The 21,359-nt window shown below is 47.1% G+C and overlaps 1 protein-coding gene across 1 annotated transcript in view; it reads left to right on the top strand.

Moving 5' to 3' along the window:
- Positions 1-21,359, top strand: part of NEGR1 (neuronal growth regulator 1) — a 174,548-nt gene that overhangs the window by 80,439 nt on the left and 72,750 nt on the right. Inside the window, exon 2 of the mRNA XM_031604360.2 lies at positions 2,885-3,117. Coding sequence (XP_031460220.2) covers positions 2,885-3,117 — 233 coding nt within the window. The remainder of the gene's footprint in view (positions 1-2,884; positions 3,118-21,359) is intronic.

Genomic DNA, 21,359 nt, shown 5'->3' with positions numbered 1-21,359 from the left:
GACCAGACTGGAATCCCACTGCCGTCTTCATCAGCACCACAACCATCAGTGCCTGCAGCCCTTCAAGGCAGGGCACATTGCTCCCACAGCTGGGGGGGCTGCCCTCTGTGGGGGGGGGGTCACACATTCAGGCATATTTGTGGCTGTATGTGCGTGCACCAGTGAGGGAGCAACGTGCAGCCGTCCCTCCAGGAGCACTGATGTAAATATAAGTGATGCTCCCAGCTGCTGCAGAAACACCCTGCAGAGGTTCAAGGGGGCTCCCCAGCTTCCCCCGGCCTGCTGCTCACTACCATCCGTTTGGCAGAGAGCGGCTCCTGGCACTCTGAGCACATCCAGATCCCCCAGACCCCTGCTGGGATTCACAGCCTTCCGTGGAGCCCTCCGCCCTCAGAGGGACACTTCCCTCTGCGACCCCCCTTCATGTGCCTTACACCTCACACATGGTTTCCATCTGAGCTGCCTGTCTATTCAGATTCCATGATGAGACCCTTAATTAAATGACTGAATAGTTATTTTATGATCATTTGTGAAGAATTTCAGCCCGACGCTTTGGTTTCTTATTTCTAATGCGAATGTCACTTTTCCCATTAAACAATGCCGCCATATGCGTAAGCTACTAAATCACCATTTTCTCCTACCTAACAGTTTCCATAGTTGCACTATTTAAATGCTTTATCAAAGAGATTTACCGCATTATCTCCTTCTGTTGGATTTCCTTCATGTGAAAAACCTCTTTATCAAATAAAAATGTCCCATTAGTCTATTGCACTTTGAATTACGTTCCTTAAACTTTTAAAGTCATTTTAAAGCCTTAAGTTCTATTGTGCTCCCAGTGGTTAGCCTAAAATTTGCCTGATTCGCTTTCCTCATTTCCTTAAATACAGATAATACAGTTATTATTTTCCAGCCACAAAGTACCGCTTTCTCTATTTTTCCTGCACCAAACCCCCCACGCGGCTGGATTTGCGGTATTTCGCTCTCAGACCATTCCAGCTCTCTCTGCTGCCATCTCCCTTTTCTGCTCTGCCTTTTCTGTATGTTTGATGTCACCCGTATGGAAAATGGGGAGCAGACCTCATCTAGGTTTTGAGCCGCCCCTCCCAGCCTTGTGTTCCCTACCTGAGCTGTCACTGTTCTCTTCTGCTCAAGTCTCATCTCCTCTCTCCCGTCCTCTTCTTAAGACCAACATTTCTGTGGCCAGGAACTGTGCTTGTGTGTGTTTTTCTTGTATCTTTGTACATCATACAGCCATGCTGTGCTGGTGTTCACTAGTTTTCTTCTCACTGTTGTGTTTTCTTTCTCACCTGCTGCTCCTTCAGGATTTCAGTTGCTGCTCACAGAAGTCATCCTGCTGGCTGAAGGTCAGGAATGCATCTCTAGTTTAGAAGACTTTCAGTGATCCCTTGTTGCTGACACATGGAACATAGGTTGTATGCCAGGATCTCAGGCTGGATATTAGGGGAAATTTCTTTATCCTAAGAGCAACTCAGCAACAACACAGGCTTTCCGGGAGGTGGGGGTCACCGTCCCTGGGGTGTTGCAGAACCATGGGGATGTGGCATGAAGGGATGTGGGCAGCAGGGGTGGGGTCAGGGGTTTGAGAGGGCTTCTCCAACCGCAGTAATTCTGTGATTCTATGATAGTGGCACTGTCCAAGCAGCGGCTAAGGAACAGCCACAACGTGCATGGGGCTGAGGAATAGCCATCAGTGCCCTTCTTGTCCCCTGCTCTCCCACCTGTCCCTGAGATCCTTAATTTCAAACAGAAGAGCCCAAAGCTGTTGGGCTCCATATCGCTGCACCGCCACAGCTCACAGCAGGGCACCTCAGCCCCACGCCCAGGGGATGGTGTGAGCTTTATTTCCTGCATCCTTGGGCTCAGTGGTTGTGCTCAAGCCAGGTGCTGGGACCTGCTGCCACAATTCTTCAGTGGCTCCTTCTGCACAAAGCCAAAGGAGCTGCCCTGGGTGCAGTGCTGCCCTCAGGACTGGTCAGTGACATTCAGGGGCATCCCTGAAAGAGCATTTCTGCTCATCCAGGTGTGCAAGAGAGCGACGTGAGATGATAGATGGTATGATCTATTTTGGAGAAAATTACAAACATTTTCTAATGCGGAGCGCAAAATACTGACAACTGCAGTGCCTAATTGCCTTGGTGGAAGGTTATGCTGCCGTTACACCCAGCTGTTGGGTTGGTGGGTTTTCTTGGTTGCGTATCTACAGAAAAGATTTTCAATTAATACTGACCTTTAATACTCCAACTCGTTTTTGAATCTGGAGATGGTAGAGCAGACTACAGATGAGGTTTCCCAGCACGCCTCGTTCTCCGTGTTTTCCAGCTGATTGCTTTTGGGCAGCTGGCAATACCTGCACTGCTGCGTGCCGCCTGCAGCTCCAGTGCTGTGTTCAGAGCCTGGTGCATTGGGCAGGAGTGCTGCCTCACTCCTCAGGCGGATGTATTTTCAGTCTCTGGAGGAATATTCATGAACTATGATTTAGAAAGAGAGGAATCTGTCTGGGGTGCATGTGGTTGTAGGGCACTGGTGTCACTGCCCCTGATCAGAGGGACTTTGCCCTGAAAAGCAGCCTTGGTGGTAACTCTTCTTATGAGTGATTATTGCACAAAACCCAAGGTAACGTGGACAAATCGCACCTACTTGTGTCAGTACTGTGCCACTAATGTTCTAAACATATTTCATGGAACTGTGCTGTGTTTTCACGGGCTCTTAGTTTTAGAACAGTTTGTGAATTAACAAATGCCCCATATGTCTTGAGGTTCAACTCTGAGACGTTGCAGCTGTTTTCAATCTAAAAATCAATAGCAAGTTAATCGTATTCAGGAAGTCCGAGTTTTCACACCTACGGTTTCCCTTTCCCCCCCAGGTGTTACTTGGAAGATGGAGCTTCCAAGGGCGCGTGGCTGAACCGCTCGAGCATTATTTTTGCTGGCAGTGACAAGTGGTCGGTGGACCCTCGAGTTTCCATCGCGACAGCAAACAGGAGAGAGTACAGCCTGCAGATCCAGGACGTGGATGTGACAGATGACGGTCCCTACACCTGTTCTGTGCAAACCCAGCACACTCCCAGAACGATGCAGGTGCACCTAACTGTGCAAGGTACGTGTTTAAGCTAATTGCAGATGGTTGTTGGGGATGCACTGTAAAAACAGCACAGTGCAATAACAAACATTGGACTAAAGAAGTCAAGACAAAGGAAGGCTGATTTTGCTGTACCAATCTGTAGCTTTCCTCTCATCTGCACCACAGCTTCCTCATGGAAGTATTGCCTGTTGTTAATTAGAAAAGTCCATTTATTTTCACAAGGTGGTTTTCTGTTTCGAGCTGGGCTGCCAGCTTTACGCGTGGAGGTAATATTGATTGTGTTGTTCCAGGGCGAGCAATCCTTCCTTCTGATTGTCTGCATGATACTTAATGCCCTCGCATGAGGGGCTAAGAAAATAGTTGGAAATTAATTGCATTTATAAAACATATAAACAGGAGCTTAAAATTAATTAGGCTAACTACGGGAATATAGAGAAATAATAACTCAATAGTTAAAATATGCATAATTATTAAGCGATTGCATTTATATCTTCAGAAATGCAAAGTATAACCTAAGGCTTTAATTTATTAGTCTTTGGTGTAATCATCATTAACATTTTCTTTTGCATTTTTATGAGTGATAAAGCAATGAATATAAAACAGAGGAATTGAAATGGCAATCTCTATTAATCCACATGGCACACGTACAAATGATGGGTACCTAATGCTTCTCTGGCTAATTGTTCTTAACCGCCGGACCTCCAGAGCGGGGTGCTGTGCGTGTCAGCTGGACTTTGTTGGCTCTGAGGGCGTTTGTTGCATGAAAAATCTCAGTGCCACCAGAACGCCATCGCTGTGTGGTCCCCACAGAGTTCCCCAGAGACTCCTGAGTGTGCAGAGCTGTGTGTGTGCTGCTCCTGGGGGCTGAGGGGCACTGGCACACAGCTGGGCTGGGAGGCTGAAGGGAAGAAGCAGTGACAGCATCAGTTATTGTTTTGGTGGTATGTATACTGCATTTATCCAAGATTATTTCTGTTTTCTGTGATCTTTTTTCTATCTAACTCCTATTTTGAAGTACATATTGCCAACAGTATTAACAGTTACCAGCTGTGCAGGGAGGGTTTTGCTGTGCACACCTGGCAGGTGGGCTGTCATCATGGGATCCCCATGTGGGGCATCACAGGCTGAGCGTGGGGCTGCCCAGCTCTGAGCCCTTCCCCTCGTGCTGCTCTATGCCCATGCCTCACCGCCATGTGCCGGGCTTGGAGGGCACAGGTGGAGGATTTATGTATCCTGGGAGATGGAGACAGGGCTGCCTGAAAGTAACAGGCTGTAAAGGGAACATCAAACAGCTAATTGGCGCTGCAGCTTGCGCGTGCTTTCCTGCAGCACGGGGTTCATGGGGATGACATCTTAACATTTCATGGAGGTGGTTTTATGTTTCCTTTTAATACAATGATTTTGTATTGAAAGATTAGAAGTGACTTCTGCTATTGGGGAAAAATAAATGAAGGGCAAAGCAGATCTTTAGCCAAAGTGGAATCATTCCATCAAAGGGCTGGGTTCCCATCTGTGCTGTGAATGAGTGATCAGCAGCAGCTTGGGAGCAGCACATGAAATAGAACGAGCGGAGGAAAATGTAAAGGCAACAGCACAGCTCTTTATCACTCCCCTGCCCTACAGACTGCATTCCATCGAATAACACTGAAAGAAGACCTTTTCCTGCTGAAAACAACAGAAGTGGAGGAGCCAGGGGTCGTAAATTGAATGGACAATACTTAGGTCTGATCATAATAGGTTAAACTGCAGACTGTAAAATTGTTTGCTGTGAAACCCCCACTTCAAAAGCTGTGTCCGTCCAACTCAGTCTCTCTCTCTCTCTTTTTGTTTTGTTAGATCTTTACACGCACAGATGCAGTAGGTTTCGTTTTGAATATCCTCTGCTCTGCTCCTTGGGCTGACAATTTCCAATCCCATTTATCCAAGTATTTCAGAGAATGCATACATTTTAGTGGGCAATCTAAAGTGCCTTGATTTCCATCAGTAAAACACAGAAAGACAAAGTGGTCCAAGCTGCAAAATGGCCATAACCTGGCTAAGTGCGGGCATGGCTCCTGTTTTGTTGTTGGCTCCAGTGTTCAACAAGTTCATCATGCCTCCATTACTCCCCTCCTGATTTGATCTATTTTCTGGCTCATGACAGGAGCATCCCCAAGCACGGCTTTGGCTGTATTACCCCAAATGCTGTGCACTCGCAGATTAAACCACGGATCTCGTGCACACAGTACTGTGCCCTGGGATGTGCTCAATGGCTGTGGGCTGCAGGGAAGCAGCTGCTGCCCCATGCCTGCCCAGTGGGACGGGTGAGCCGTCCTCCAGCAGAGCCTGATGGGGGAATTCCACCTCTCCAGCCCCCGCTCAGGGCTATAAGGAAATAATAAGTCAAGCTGTGGTCACTGCTACTGAGTGCGTGGGTGAAGTATTTTGTACCAAGAAAACAAACTGAATTAATTGATTAAAAAAAAGAAGAAAAATCCTAACATGTTTTAGCCCCATTTACATCAGAGAAAGGAAACCTAGATGAAAGGGAGGAAGATAATCTGATTTCCTTTATTTCGGTGACCTTGTTAAATAGAAGTGAGAATTACAAAATAATTAATTAAAAGTTTAGAAGGTTGGAGTTTGTAATCAGCATAATCTACATCAGATCCAGGTGCTTGATCTGCAGAGCCGTGAGCTGCGGATCACAGAATCACGGAATGGCCAGGGTTGGAAGGGACCTCAAGGATCATGAATCTCCAACCCCCTGCCACATGCAGGGATGATGTCACTCTCAGCTGTTTGCCAGATTGAAGTCAAAAACTGAAATACCTCTCACCCTTATGTATTAATGATTTAGTTCTTTAGTTCTGCCTGTGCACAGAGCTGACCTTTGGGGGAGGCAATGCGTGGCTCACAGTGCAGCCATCAGGGAGGGCTCAGGTGGGTGGGAGATGCAAGGTGAGCCCCAGCCAGGTGCTGCTCCTGGCACATCCTGCCATCTGTGGCATCCATGCCCACTGCACACACCGGGCACGCAGACATCTCAGCTGTCTCCCTAAGTGCAATTTACAGATCTGGTTGGAAACCACAACCTATATTTTAAATTTAAGAGTGTGTAATATTTCCAAAGTAATACTCAAGGCCTTTTTTTTCTGCTTAATAAACCTCTTTAATGTCCCCTAAATATTAATGTATTGATTTAGTCTTCGCAATGTTTGCAAAGTCTAATTTGTTTCTTCAGTCGGGCCAAGAGGGACTTGCATTTGAAGTTAACGAGATAAATCTTACCCAAATTTATTTAAAGTGGGACAAAATAAATATGCAAAAGACTTCTAAACTCACATAGCAACCACTCTCCAGCTAAAACTGACAACACGTTACTCTTTGAAATTGCCAGCACTCGAGCAGGATGTCAGCTCTTGGTAGAAGATTAACTCACGACTGCCAACCGCTGTTCAGGACTCATCCCTGCCCAGCACACAGAGCAAAGGGCTGGGAGAGTAGGATGGGGGAGCTGGCCCCATATGGAGCTGAGGTCCCTCGTCCCCTTGCAGGGCTGATGGCAGCAAGCAGTGCAGGATGCTCCCTCCAGGGCTTGTTCTTCTCATCCATTCACTGGATTCCTTCCACATCGGTAGCTGTCGGGGCTCGTTCTGTGTAAGATGTCTGTGTATGGCTTTCTGCCCTCTTTAAAAGCCTTAAATCATGGGAAGTGTTTGCACTAGCAGGTGATCTCATTTACTGGGATGTAAGTCTGGAATATTTCATCTGAAATAGAACGGGGCTCTGCCGGTCTGCAACTCGTAATTCCACATGCTGGAGCTGCTTTATGGTCACGGCTGCAGCTGAATTTCCATTATGAGCCTGAAATTTCCATCTTCTGAAATCTGCAAGCAAAGGGTAATCAACACAAAATAATCATTTGCTCTCTGGTCCAAAGTATATTAGTTCTGATACATTTGAATTAAGCTGAATGAGCTTTTTTGTGACCTGTGGGAGTCCGATGGAAGAGCCCGAGGTGACTTTCAGCAGCTCCTCGCGCTGTGCAGCGGTGCCAGAAGCAGAAAGGAGGGAGGGAAAATAAGGGAGGAATGGGGGAAGGATGAGGAAAAAATGAAGCCTCTCTTAGTGCTGCCCGAAGCTTTGTCCCGGTGAGCTCCCACCCTACAAACACAAGGTAACAAATGCAGCCAGCTGGCAGAGCTGTGTGCACTCCAGTTGTCAAAAGAACGATGAACCCTTTTGAAAGAAAGATTAAAAAAAGGGGTTTTGGAAAGAAGGCAAATTCAGAAAGAGAACGTATCAAAGTGAGCCCGTGGCTGTGGCAGCTCCTCGGTGGGTGTCCTCTGGGGCTTATCAGCATTGCAGCAAATAGCAGGCACATCCATGGCTTTGCATAAGAACATCTGAAGTGGATGATGAGAATGAAAACTGCCTGGCAAGCCTTTTTGTGACTGAATCGCAGAGTTCCCCAATTTGGAAGGGACCCACAAGGGCCGTGCAGTTCAACCTCTGACCCCACGCAGCAGCACCCACACCCCAAACCTGGCTGAGAACACTTCCAAGGGTTTGGTTCCCTCTATGTATGTGTGTCTGATGGCCATTCCTATGGTTCTGCCATCCCTTGTCCAAATGCAGCCCTGTTATTTCAACTAAAGGCAGTGGCTGCCCTGACACAACTGAGCTGCTAATTATTTTGTTATTCATTACCATCACTGAAGCACCCCAAGCAGTTTTGGTAGTCTGTGCCCTGAGTAAACAGTGTAATATTTTATTGAGCTCTCTGCTGCCTGTCACTGTGATCACTGTGATTACTGTGATTTACCTGACTCTTTTTTCATTGCATTTCCCATTATTTCTGCTTCTGTAATTTCAGTCTCTTGACAGGAGAAAATAAGGCATCCTGAGCTTTAAACTTAAATTTTTCCTTGGAGCATTGTTAACAAAGACAGAAAGTTGAACAGATGTGGAAATTATCCCACCTGATGGAGGTTACAACTAGAATTATTTGGTTTTGTCTTGCAAAAAAGGGTTTCACCTGAATACTTAGTGAAGTGCAGCCTGGGAGCTGCAAAAGCTCTTGTTTTCCTTAGGTGAGTCCAGACAGTTTAGAAAATCCTTATCTTCTGCTCTGCTGAGATTGAGATGGGGTCTTCTGCCCATTGGAGCCTACTCTGTTTGACAAAGCTGACGCCCTCGTGGCGTTGCCAGAGTATTTCTTAAAGCTGCCTAAGTGATCCATAGCAGAAATGTGCTTCCTCCACTAACAGGAGCCCATCAGCAGGAGAGGGTGGAAAGATCTCATGAGAAAAAGCAGATAAAGAGTGGAACATATGGAGTGTAAGAACTTCAGCCACTGTGGATTCTGCCAGAGCCACCAAGCGCTCGGTCTGGGAGGAGAAGTCTCTGCCTCAGAAGCAGCCATGGACTGCACTGGAAAACCTGCAGCTGCTTGCTGGAATTCGTAGGGCCCTCAATCCATACACAGCCCCAAAGTGTAAAATAAGGATGGGAAACTTTTCCGGTTAATTACATAGGCTGTGTCTGCAGGTATTTAGATTGTAGTTGCAAAAGCTCGGTCCTGAAAAAGTGCATGTATTCACCGTCCTGGTCTTGGTACGTTCATATCCAGGCTGCTTGGTCTATTCCAAGTCATAAGAGCTCATTAGGATTAAGAGAATTGCCATCCCTCCTGAGCAGTGCACAGAGGACTGCCCCTGGCTGTGTGTGTGTTGGTACATCTCCCACTGAGCCAAGGCAGGAGCTCCCTGCGTTGTGTGATGGTCCAGTTAAACTGGAAATAGGAGTTGGGAATGAGCTCTTCAGTTCCCACCTCCAGTTGGTGCGGGTGCGATTCTTCCCTTTGAGCTTCTTTGGTGAGCATCTCTGCGTGCTTTTGTGAGCTCAGAACTCAAGGGGAAGGAATATTTAGTGCTGGGAGTTTGTTGGATTTGTGGCCGTGAGAGAATTACCGGGAATGAACAAGCATGGGGAGGGATTTGTAAAAGCACATCCTTCTGATACGGTGCTTTCCTTTTTGTATCCTCTGCAGCTTAGTTTGGGTTTTGTAGCTTAGGCGAGGGAAAGAGGATGATGACGATAGCTGATGTTCTCAAGCAGCAAAATCACCACTTGGAAGGAGCAAAATCAAATGCATGTCTTTAAAAAGAGCTCGTGGTGTGGATTTAGGAAACATTCTGGGTAGGGCTGAAAACAGCTGAAAGCAGAATCACAGGATCCCGCTGTAATACGGAATAGTAATGTGAAAGAAAGCTCTCAAGGACAGAGCTTGAACGTTTCCTGCCTGGAAAATCTTTGTTTGAAAAAGTTTGTCTTTCATTGTATGGCTTTCATAAGGATGTAAAGAAAACTTGGCAGCTTTCAAGTGTCAGAGAGCTGTGGGCCAGCAGGAGCAGAGCTGACATGACCTGAGATGCAGCACATCTCAGCCTTTGGGCAACAAAGGAGCCCTCAGGTGCAGAATCACAGCCAGAAGGCCCCATTCCTAACGACCCACTGTAATCAAGTCACTGCATGGCTCATCTGGAAAGTGCCTGCATGTGGTGTATGAAGCCATAATTATACTGTCATTAACGAGATGCAAAAAACGGTCCAGCAGTTACTGAAAGCACGGTCTACTTTGGAATCTCTTAACTATAAGTTCCGAGCGTGTGTTTGTTAGCACTTCAATCGGTTGTCCCATTCATGAGCTGAACCCATCCCATGATGGCTGGGCAGCTGCTGCTCCTCTCCATGCAGATTCAGCAGCATCACCCAGCTGGGGCCAGCAGCCCATGCTGGCTGTCCTGTTAAGCACCCCATGTCTCTGTGCTGGGGGCTGCAGGGTGCAGCACTGTGGGGGGGGGGGGGGGTCTGAGGGTAGAGCAGAGGGTGAGGGTCCCCTCCCTGCCCCACTGGGGCTGGTTTGCTGATGTGGTTATGCCAAAGACCAGCATGTCCAGGTGCAAGGCAGCAATCGTCCCAAAAAAGGGTAGGGAGAATTGCAGGAGAATGGCTCCGTGAGCCCCAAATATTGCCATAATCCAATGCTACCTGCCCACTAGGATAAGCTAAATTAGAATGCAGTTAGCAGCAAACAGTAAATTGAATCCCACCTTGAGGCAATTAGCAAAATCAGAGCCTCCTCTGAAGCAAACAGTCCTGAAAATGCCGTTCTTGCAGTAATTTCTCAGATGCTTGATTTTTCAACTTCCTGGAGCATCACACAGTGCACCTGGAGGGCAGCAGAGCCCCCTGTCCCACACAGCAGTGAGTTTCATAGCATCACCACGGATAGAAAAGACCTCCAAGGTCATTCAGGCCACTTGCCAGCAGTCCCCACTACACCGTGTCTCACCATCCCTCTCCACCACGAGTCTGGTGAGTGGCTTTTTATTCACTCAGATAAGGGTGTTCTCAGTGAAAGGAGCCATGGAGGAGCCACTGAAATAAGCCCCACTTTGGGGTGAGGTACCAAGTGGACTTCCATCTCACATCTGCTGGGCAGTGACACCGTGGGGATGGGGAAGGTGCCAATAGGAGCAAAGAGGGGGAAGAGTGGGGAGGTAACCACGGCCCCATCTGGAGCTGTAGAAGTGTGTGTTGCTCTCCTTCTGTGATGTTTAATTCCATCCAATACATCCAACAGTGGTTACGAAGCCAACATTCATACTGTGCCCTGCAGTTGTGGTTCACATCTCCATCCTTCAGCACTTGAGTAAAACTGTTTAATTTTTAAAGGACGTTATGTTCACACTGAGGCTTCCATCAGATAATGCCTGAGGATTGTATCTCCCTTTATCCTGCGTGACTAAGTGGTGTGTTCCCTTCAAAGAACAAGTCGTATGGCACTAACTGCTCATTTATAGGAACAAATCCTTCATGGAAATGTTCTGAAGAGTTTCCTTAAAGAAACCGTGTAATGGAAACTGTATGACTTAAATTACTGGGGCTGCACTTCTTGTACATTATAATTTATAATCAAGTAACAATGATAATGAACGGTACAAGATGTATTACAGCACCATATAAGAAGGTGAAATGAAAACTGCATAACTTTGATTCTTAACACAGTCCCATAGTGTGACTCTGGCTCCTGTCCTGCTCCTTATAGAATCATAGAATCAGCCCTTCCAGGGCCTTCACTCCAACTGTTCAGACCAAGGCTTCGGGGGTTTGCAAACAGAATAGCCTCATCCCACGAGGAAATGCTGACCCCTGTGCTTCAGGAGATGCACGTATGAAATCTGTTCATTTCCTGCCAATTTTTGGCATGCATGTGATGTTTTGAAGTTATGTCTCTGGCTTAAGGTGTTCACTGAAAAGAAAAAAGGAAAAAACAAAACCTCGGAGGAGAGATGTGGACTTGAATTTGAGTTTAGAATGGATTATAGAGCACTTTAGGAATTGGTGCATTGATAATCCTGTGATTTTCAGACCTACCTCGGGCCAGCACTGCTAGACATTACAGAGGGACAAAATAAACAGTTAAATGTTGGCTTATCTCTAAAGCTTTGAGATGGACAGCGAAGAGTAACAGTTATTGCGTTGTCCCTAGCAGATCACTGGTTTGTGGTCTTTGGGATTCAGAAATGTTCTTATTTTCCTTAGGCTGAAATTTTAATGACCTCCACTTTGCATTTGAAATATAATATTAATTCCCTTTCTGTCATCTGTTAGGGAAAATGGGAAAAATTCCTTAAATGTTGGCAGATTTCCTTTGTTATGTAAAATAGACCCTTGGGAGGAGGAGGGTGGATTAAAGAAAAGGGGAAAGAAAAAGTTAATGAATGCAATAGTTCCATGATACAATAAAGGAGTTGTTTCTTTATGGCCATGAGTTCAGCATGTGAAAGCATTTTGGCCATAGGTATTCCAAAATCTACATGTGTGATAGCAGCCACAGCTTGGGCTGCTGCCTCTCCACTCATACACGCTGTTCTTTGGAGGGCTGCTGGTTGCAAGACACTGATGGCTGTATGACTTGCTTAGACAGAAATGCTTTTTTCTCACTGGGACTGAAAAAGCAGAAATGATTTATAAATATTACATTTCTGTACGTGATAGACTGCAGGAAATATTGGTGAAACAAATAGGGGTGTCTGATGGCCTGAATTAGAGAGATGGAAAGTAAGAACTAAGTGGGGCATCACACGAGGATGGTGAAGCCAGAACGGTTCACCCACAGGTGTGCAGTCCTTTTTGCCAGGGGTAACGCAGCTCTAAAGCAGCTGATAAAATCCAGACCCAACTCAAATCAGTGTTAAAATTTAAATACCATCATCTCAGCGGGATCACGTGTGTTATTTTCTTATCACAAGGTACGACCCTGTGGGTCTTTTAGGGATGGTGTTCCCTGAATTATATGGAATCATAGAACCATAGAATGGCCTGGGTTGCAAAGGAGCACACTGCTCATCCAGTTCCAACCCCCTGCTGTGTGCAGGTCACCAACCAGCAGCCCAGGCTGCCCAGAGCCACATCCAGCCTGGCCTTGAATGCCTGCAGGGATGGGGCATCCACAGCCTCCTTGGGCAACCTGTGAACAGTGCCTCACCACCTTCTGGGTGAAAACTTCTTCCTCATATCCAACCTAAACCTGCCCTGTCTCACTTTAAAACCATTCCCCCTTGTCCTATCACTATCTACCCTTGTAAACAGTTGTACCCCCTCTTGTTTGTACGTGTGAGAACTGACAATGAGAATAGCTCCTTAGAAATCAGTGTCTCATGCCTTCAGCTTTCCAGCTGTCCTTTCAAAACAACTTTCTTTGAGCTACTGATGGGGAGTCACATCTCTGGAGGTGTTCAGAGCCATAGAGATGTGGCACTGGGGGATGAAAGGGGGTGGGCAGGGGGGGCTGGGAATCTCAGAGAGTTTTTCCAGCCTGAATGATTGTATGGTTCTGGAATAACCAGAGAGATAGCTGTCTTCTTCCTCACAGTGACGTATGGGGATGGTGATGAGCTGACACAGAACACAATTGAAACAGGCAAAATGGTGATGTTTTGTCCCTGCAAAAGGTTGGCTTGCAGTTCCTGCCCTCCCCTCTTCTTCCATGGCCCAGGATGATGGGAAACACCTGTGTGCATTGCTGGCATCCTTGAGATCTTGTGGGGACCATCACTGTGCACAGCCTGCTTCTGACATTTATGTCTTTTGCTTTAGCCGTGATCTCATAGTCTCTTCTAAATGATTAGAAAAACTTAAATCCCAAGTAAAAAAATCCCTGATTCACAATTTTGTAAAGTTATCATCCTGGCTGCTCTGCAGTCGTACAGCCACAGAGGCCTCAACTGGTGATGTGCTTCTGCTCTGTGTGTCTTTAATCTATTTCCAGCATGGAGAAATTCATTAAATGGAGTCCCAAAACTAATATTTTACAGGATATTCTTAATAACCTCCACTGCCGAGCAGTGGAAATAACAAAAACAGAGCAGAGCAAATCCTCCAGCCTTGCAGTGCAAATACCCAGCTCATCCTGGCAGAAACGCCCACTGATGGCAACGTGCTGCCATGGGGTTCCTATATCACAAAGTGCCTTTTGGCAGCTGGAAGAATCTCGTTGAAAATAATTGTTAATTAAAACTGAAAGTGATGGTGGCAGCCCCCAGCCCTGGAACACCCAAATGCACAGCACTCCATCACGTGTGAGCATCGTGTGCTCACGGATGGGCGGTGTGTGGCTGGGAGCAGCAGGGCTGTGCCTGCTTCGTGCCCCTTCTCTGCTCCTTTTGAAGGAAGGTGGGTGGCACAGATGTGGGCAGGTGGAGCTGCATGCCCCTGCTCTGCACACACCCAGCGTCTCCCTTGGAAATAGCACAAAGCTGGGTGCCTTCCAGGCGCTGTAGGACGTCGGGGGGCACTTTCTGGTGGTGCAGCACTGTGTGTGATGGCTGCAGCCCCCCCTTGGCTCCCAGGGCTGGCCCACCCTGCCTCAGCTCCATGCAGGGAGTGCAGGACATGCACACGGCCGTTCCTGAGGTGTTTGCACTGTTTGATGCTGATGTATTTGGATTGGAATGTTTGTGCTGTTCCACCCGTCGCTCCTTTCTTCTTCAAATACCATTCCCAAGAGCTGGCATGCAGCACTGATGCTGGGGCAGTCTGTTTTTGAGCTAGGCTAACAGCTGCAAAATTTTCACCTTTACTCTTTTCAGACTTATCCGTGTTTCTCCTTTTGGTGTTCCTATTTTCTGTAACGATGCACCATTAATACCACGTTATCATCCAGGTACGGATGTACTACATGTTTGAGTTCACTGCACCAGAAAGGATCTTCAGGAATGACCTTGTGCCTAATCTACATGTGAGTTGGGTACAGCAGCACCGATCTCCTGCACTGCCTGCAGCACACTGCAGGTCCTGGCTGATGGCCCTACATCCATGCACTGCAGGTCACAGCACCAGGCAGAGCGTAGGGGAGTGGGGGATGGGGGCAGCAAGGAGACCCTCCCAGAGTCAGAATGGAAAGGAAATTGAGTGTCATTTGCCTGTGAAATCATTAAATGCATCATCTACTTACTGATGCACGGAAAGGATCCCTGATTTCTCAGAGTACTTTTCTATCAGTGTGTGCTAATTTAGCTTAAACAAAGCAGCTAAAATGGAATGTTGTTTGTGGTTCAGACCTTTTACTTGGCTCGCAATCAGTCACCAGCTGGGAAACCTTCAGTTTTAGCCATGGATTTTTGCTTTTTTTCTCTTTTTGCTGCTTTTCACGCATCCGCCTGGGGCCCCCAGCAGCGGTACAAGGTCAGAGCAGCAGGTGGGGGCTGAGCCATGCCCACCTGCATGGGAGGAATTCCCCAAATTATCCCTTTTCTCTCCACACCCTGATAGAATTTTGCATGTGCAGAGCAGCACGAAGCCCCCACCCGCACCACCCCAGGCACACAGTGGATCCTTCCAGGAACCACCCGCTTACAGAAATGCTGTTTTCTCTTTTCTCATCGTTTGGGTTTCCCATGCAGTTTCCAGCTGCTCTGCTCCATGCATGCAACAGCACATGGAGCTGTCGGGACCCGGCACTGGGCTGCCTGGAAACCCACCTGCTGGCTTCAGCCCGATGCTCAGCATGCAGGGCTGCCACCAACAGGGGACTCAGTGCCCCAGTGCCCCATGCCCTGCAGCATCCTTCTGCCAGGGGAGAGAGGTGGAGAGCTGCAAAAGAAAAAGAAAAGGTCGTGGGACTTTTTGGTGCGGTCAGGTTTTTCTGATTTGAAACTACGTTTTTGCAAATCAATTAACAGAAATAGCTACTTTATTTTCTACATTTCTTCTGCTTTACAAAGCATCGAACCGCTGATAACAAATCCATCTCAAGGCAAAGAATATAGCTTTTCTATTTCTGTATTTTCTCAGTGATAAATTGAGTACAGTAATGAAAAAATGTAGGAGAGTGATGAAAGGGCTGCAGAGAGAACAAGCGCTGTCCTTTCCCTTCTCTCCACATTTACCGAGAGAACAATATGAGTCACCAAAAATAGGGAAAATCTATGGCATCAGAAATTGAAGAATGATTATCTGCAGAGAACCTGCTTCTTCATTGATGGAAAAATGGTTGCATGACAAAATAACTGCGGGTAAGAGATGAAGATCCTTCGATTTACCTGGAAAAAAGAGAGCTGTCACGCTCGGCGCTCAGAGCGCTCTCAGCATTGGAACTGCCAAAGGCCATCAGCGGGTCCCAAGGTGAGGCTGGGGCTGCCCCCCCTTCTGCCCATGGAGCTGGGTGCTGGCTGCTGGGTGCTGGGGGTGGGAGAGGCATCGGTGTCCTTGATCACCTCACGGTCCCATTTGGGCCCACTCTGGGTGTACGGATGCGGTCGGAGAGAGTTTTTTGGAGGTCTTTTACTCTCCAGCTTTGAAGAACATGGGTGGACGTTGAACTTTAAAGGCTTTGAGAAGTGCTATGTTTGGGTTTTTTTCCTCACACTTTTGCATTGACCTCGGATGAAAATTCATGATGAATCGAGAAATAGCCATTTTTCTCCCCTGCCCACCAAAATCAGTTCTATCAGAGCCAGTGCCCGTGCTGCATCCGCACCCACGGCAAAGCGAGCTCAGGAAGGGGAGGTGGGGAGCTGTGTGCAGCGCTCCTCAATCAGCCGCTGCTGGGATCTAATCACATCAGTGCCCACAGAAGGATATTCTTCCTCTTCCCAGTTGGTGACTGATTGCTCCATAAGCAGAGTTCTGCGCCATGCCAGAACAGGCTCCTATCTGCTTCTTATATTATTTGGTCTGCGGGTTAAATATCCGTGTTAATCATCTTAAAGTCATCCATTGGGGGCTCTGTAAGCTGCCAGACATGGGGCTCAGTGCATGGCCCTGTTCTGTCCCCCTCCGTGGCAGGAAAAACAATCTCATGCCTTGGGTTGGGGGAGGGTCTGCATCCCAGTTTTTGTCTGTGGCAAAGCTGAGCAGAGCACAGTAATATTTCTCGAGTGGCAATTCCAGTCTGCGTTCCGAACAAAAAGTGGAGCTTTGTTCTGCATGTTGGCAAATGATTTCAAACTGTAAAAAGCACAACTACCTTTACTTATGGTAGAGACTATGGTACAATATGTTCAACCACAGCAATGGCGTCGTAGGGGAGGGCTTTGTTGTTGTTGCTGTTGTTGTTTAAATATGGTGTTTTAGAGATGGCATTTGGAGGTGTTTAGAGGAGGTGTTTAGAGGATGGTACAAATTTTGTTGGCAGGTCTGAGGATGCAAATTGCGCACGTGTTCACTGGAGAGATGGAGGGTGTGTGTGGATACAAGTAATTACAGATGCTGACAAAATTAAGGGCATGTTTGGGCAGCAAAATGAATTGAAATATTGAAATATTCGAAACAACCTGACCCATGACCCCTAGAATTGCCATACGTGTGGTGTGGTAATGCTGCGACCTCCTTGACTTCCACTTTTGCTTTCACTTTCACTTCTTTTTCTCCATGCTATGGTTGTGCTTTGTCATTCCATCCCACATTTCTTCGTCTTTTCTATCACTGAAAGAACAAGAGAGGGAAAGAATGGGGAATGGTGGCCTTCTTACAAGAAGTCTTCATGCAGATGCCTGGGCTACAGTTTTTGGAAGGCAGAGCCGTTTGTCAATGAGGGGTGCTCCAGATGCTGCTGATCTGCTGCCTGCGAAGTGAAGAGTCGTATAGATTCTCAATTAGTGGCAAATGGAGTTCATCGCTGGTTTTAATAACCCTCATAAGCACATTTTAATTTTTCTTTATATTTGTCATACAAACGAATTATTGTGTCCAAGCCATAAAACAATAATCTATTTCTTGTGTCATGTTGGTGATTTCTAGATACTACGCAAGATAATGAAATCAATATGCAGATTAGGAAAGCAAAGCAATAAATCACTCTGGCTGCAGAGAGAAATCAATTCTTGTGTTTTGCAGCATCTCCATCAGTGAGCTCTGTGCGGGTCAGCCCAACGTGTGCTCCTGCATGTGAGCCCAGGGCTGGAGCTGTGCACAGAGGCTCTGTGCAGCACAGCCATCCCATGCCCCAGCACTGCCTGTAGCCTTTGCCACAGATCAACAGGTTTTTATCATGAGTATTTTGGAAATTTTGGAGTTTTTTTAAATGGCAGAAAATATTAGGAAATCTTAGTAAACCAGCACACGTGGGGGAAAAGTCAGATATTGAAAGGCGGGCTCTGGGAAAACATGGAGCTGCCAAACTGCGAGGGTGTGGGTGCTGAGTGGGAAGTGAGCTCCTGCTGCCCCATGCTGTGCCATGCAGAGCCATGTTCTGTCATATTGCGCCATGCTGTACCGTACTGTGCCATACTGAGCCTTACTGTGTCATGCTGTGCAATGCTGTGCCATACTGTGCCATACTGAGCCATGCTGTGCCATACTGAGCCATGCTGTGCCATACCGTGCCATGCTGTGCCGTACTGTGTCATGCTGTGCCATGCTATATCATACTGTGCCATCCTGTACTATGCTGTGTCATGCTGTGCCATGCAGGCAACAGAACAGAGGGGAAATGGCCTCAGGTTGCACCAGAGGAGGTTTAGGTTGGGTATCAGGAAGAATTTCATTACAGAAAAGGTTGTGGAATAGGCTCCCCAGGGAGGTGGTTGAGTCACCATCCCTGGATGTGTGTAAGAACTGTCTGGATGTGGTGCTGAGGGACATTTAGTGGTGGGCTGTTAGAGAAATGTGGTTAGGTTATGGTTGGACTTGATAATCTTTAAGGTCTTTTCCAACCTGAGCAATTCTATGATTCTTTGATTCTATAGTGCACCATGCTGTGCCATGCCATGCACAGGCAGTACATCCCACTCATAGAGAACCTCTTGAGCTGCCAGTTGGGTCTCCATGGTGCTGCAGTGAGATGTTCATCCCCTGCTCTGTCACAGTTTGCTGCAGCCCTGTGCCACTACGGGGTGCTGAAGGCTGGAGCTGGTTGCAGGGGTGAAAGATAAAGATGCTCATAGATCAGTGCTGAAAGGCCTTACGGGACACACGCATGCAAAATGAGTGTGTTCTTTAGGTATTATGTATATTTATGTTCTGGTCATAAAACATTCCACAGATTTTAGTGATCTGGATGTAATGATCCCTAAGAGCCAGTAAATAGCAGAAAACTGAGCAGCGTACCAACATACCACAGAGCATTACTCGTCATTGAGGGTCCAGACATACTTCAAAGAGGAGCTAATCCTTGCCGTGGGAAAGACATTCTTTCCAGAAAATGATTGATAAAAGTAGAATCTGTAGTTTTTCACAGGCATCAGATCATAGTGAATAATTTCTGTAATTTTACAGAGGCTCATTATATAGCAGGGCTGCACTGGCGTGTTTACTTGTCTGTTGTTTTAGTTTGTGCATTGCTGGTGTTCATTTATTTTCTAATTCTATTTTGGAAATGAGTAAATTGTGCAACCTGTTTCATTGCAATGAGACTTTCAGACATCTTCTGCGAGATTTTATTTAATTTCCCCATTATAGAGCCCAGATTAAAGCAGAACCCAAGCAATTAGAAAACAAACAAAGCATGTAAGTGAGAAAAAACCACTTAATCTGCACTCCCTGAGCCTGGAGAACTCTTCATCCTGTGCTGTGTCACAGCTGAAATCTCCCCTTAAAATTCTCACTCCGTGATGCTCTGCTGCTGTGCTCCTGCATTGATGCTGTGCCCCTGCATTGATGCTGTGCTCCTGCATTTGTGCTGCTTCCCTCCTGCAGCTCTGCTCACAGGCAGCACTGCTGCCCTCCATCACAGTGCTGCAGAGTGTGGCACGGAACAACCCGGAATGCAGTGAGTGGAGGTTTTGCACACCCCTGTGCCACTGCTGGTTGCCTGCCCACAGCCATCGGTGTTTGCACAGATGGAGCAGTCAATGAATTAATTCCGGCCACTGAGCTGCTGAGAGCAGCATCTTCCCTCCCCCTGCTGTATTATTGCTAAATTATGAAGTTATTACCAGCAAAAATGGTAATAACTTCACTACTGATAGAGAGGTCGGGTGTGCAGCCAGCGTTTGGCTGAAGGACTTTGGGGTACTGGGGATTGTGGGGACTCCTCAAATTCCGGTGGCAAAATCCCTCTTCCCAACTCCCACATGTGACACTTCTATGCTTATAACCAAATTCTTCTCATAGTTTTTATATATTCTACTGGAATTGTCAATATTCTGTATATGAGAGGAATTACTACATTATAATCTCAAAATGGAGTCGATGGCCTCAATTTAACAAACATCACTAAACCAATGTATGCTAGGGCTTGTCATCATCCTTCCCAGGGATGCTTCCCAAAGCAGCAGGGCTCCCAGCTGGGTGCAGCTGCAGCCCCATGCAGACATGCAGGCACTGGGAGCTGCCGGGACGTTCCAGCAGAGAGCAGCATGGCAGCACATGCTGCAGCAGACAGGCTGGATGCACTGCTTTGACTCCAGGTTATTTGCCTGATGACTCTAAATTGTGATGGAGATAAGTCATCCTCTCCCACGTTCAAAAAGCAGCAGCATCTACAGGAGCAGTTCAGTCCTACAGTCATTCCCATGACAGCAGTAAGCTTTATTACGTGGCATCATTTATGTGCACTTGAATGTAACTGAGAATATAATTTCAGTCCTTGAAAATGAGAAATGAGGAACAGTGAAGTACAGACTCGCTGTCAGTCCCCTGCGCAGTAATGGCTCGTATAACTCTGGGCTCTGGGGAGAACTATGAGCTCAAACATGCTTGTAGTCTGTGGCCGGAGAGCCCCCTCTGCCTGCTGCTGCTCCAGGCACCCCACATGTCTGCATGGTGTGCGGGGAGCAGAGAGATTCCTATGGGAGTGCTCAGGAGGGAGGAACACACTGATGTGCAATGGGGCCAGCAGGAGCCTCGGGATACTTCGTCATTCCTAAACAATTTAGACATTTATAAATAATTTAGGAATAATAATTCAACACTTGGGTCATTTCTAATCACACATAAGTTTTTAACAATGCAGGAGAGTGCAAGAAGACCCCACATCCAGCAAAGCCACCTGCATCCCCCTAGACCTGCTGTCCCCCACCAGTGCTGCCAAGGGCCAGAACAGGAGGGTGATGGGGCAGTGGTGATAGGGATGGCAGGGATGGCAGGGATGGCAGGGACAGTAGCCTGGATGGTGAGGATGATGGGGATGGTCGGGAAGGCAGGGATGATGAAGGTAGTAGGGACAATAACCTGGGTGGTGAGGGTAGTAGGGATGATGTAGATGTTAGGGATGGCAAGGACAATAGCACGGATGGTGGGGATGGTAGGGGTCATAGGGGTGGTAAGGATGATGGAGCTAGCGGGGATGGCAGGGACGATAGCCCACATGATGGGGATGGAAGGAATGGTAGTTTGGACGAGGACAGCAGCACTGAGAAAGAGGAAATAGAGCAGAGATAGCACAGTGTGCTTCTTCAGCACCGCTAAGGTTCTCAATAGACCGTTACGCTGTGTTCCACTGTTCACGTGTCAGGATGATTCAGACAGTCCTCAAAAGAGAGAAACAAATATTATCTATCAAGCCTAACGAAAATTAAGCTTGTGGTGCTTAAATCATCTGCAGAGAAAAATGAAGAGGTGATTTATCATGTTTTATGGGTCCTTAGTCATAGAAAAGATACTTGATAGTAAGGGGAATGTTCAGTCTTGCAGACAAAAACATAATAAGATCTGATTTCTGAAAGCTGAATTTAGTGAAATGCAATTTTGAAGAAAGATGCTATTTCCCAGCAGTGAGGGGTATTTAATTGCTGGAAGCGCTTCCCTGGAGTGGCAGTGTGAGC

The sequence above is a fragment of the Phasianus colchicus genome, chromosome 9 (assembly GCF_987193195.1).
Source record: "Phasianus colchicus chromosome 9, bPhaCol1.hap1.1, whole genome shotgun sequence".
NCBI lineage: Eukaryota > Metazoa > Chordata > Aves > Galliformes > Phasianidae > Phasianus > Phasianus colchicus.
This window is presented reverse-complemented; position numbering and strand designations above follow the sequence as displayed.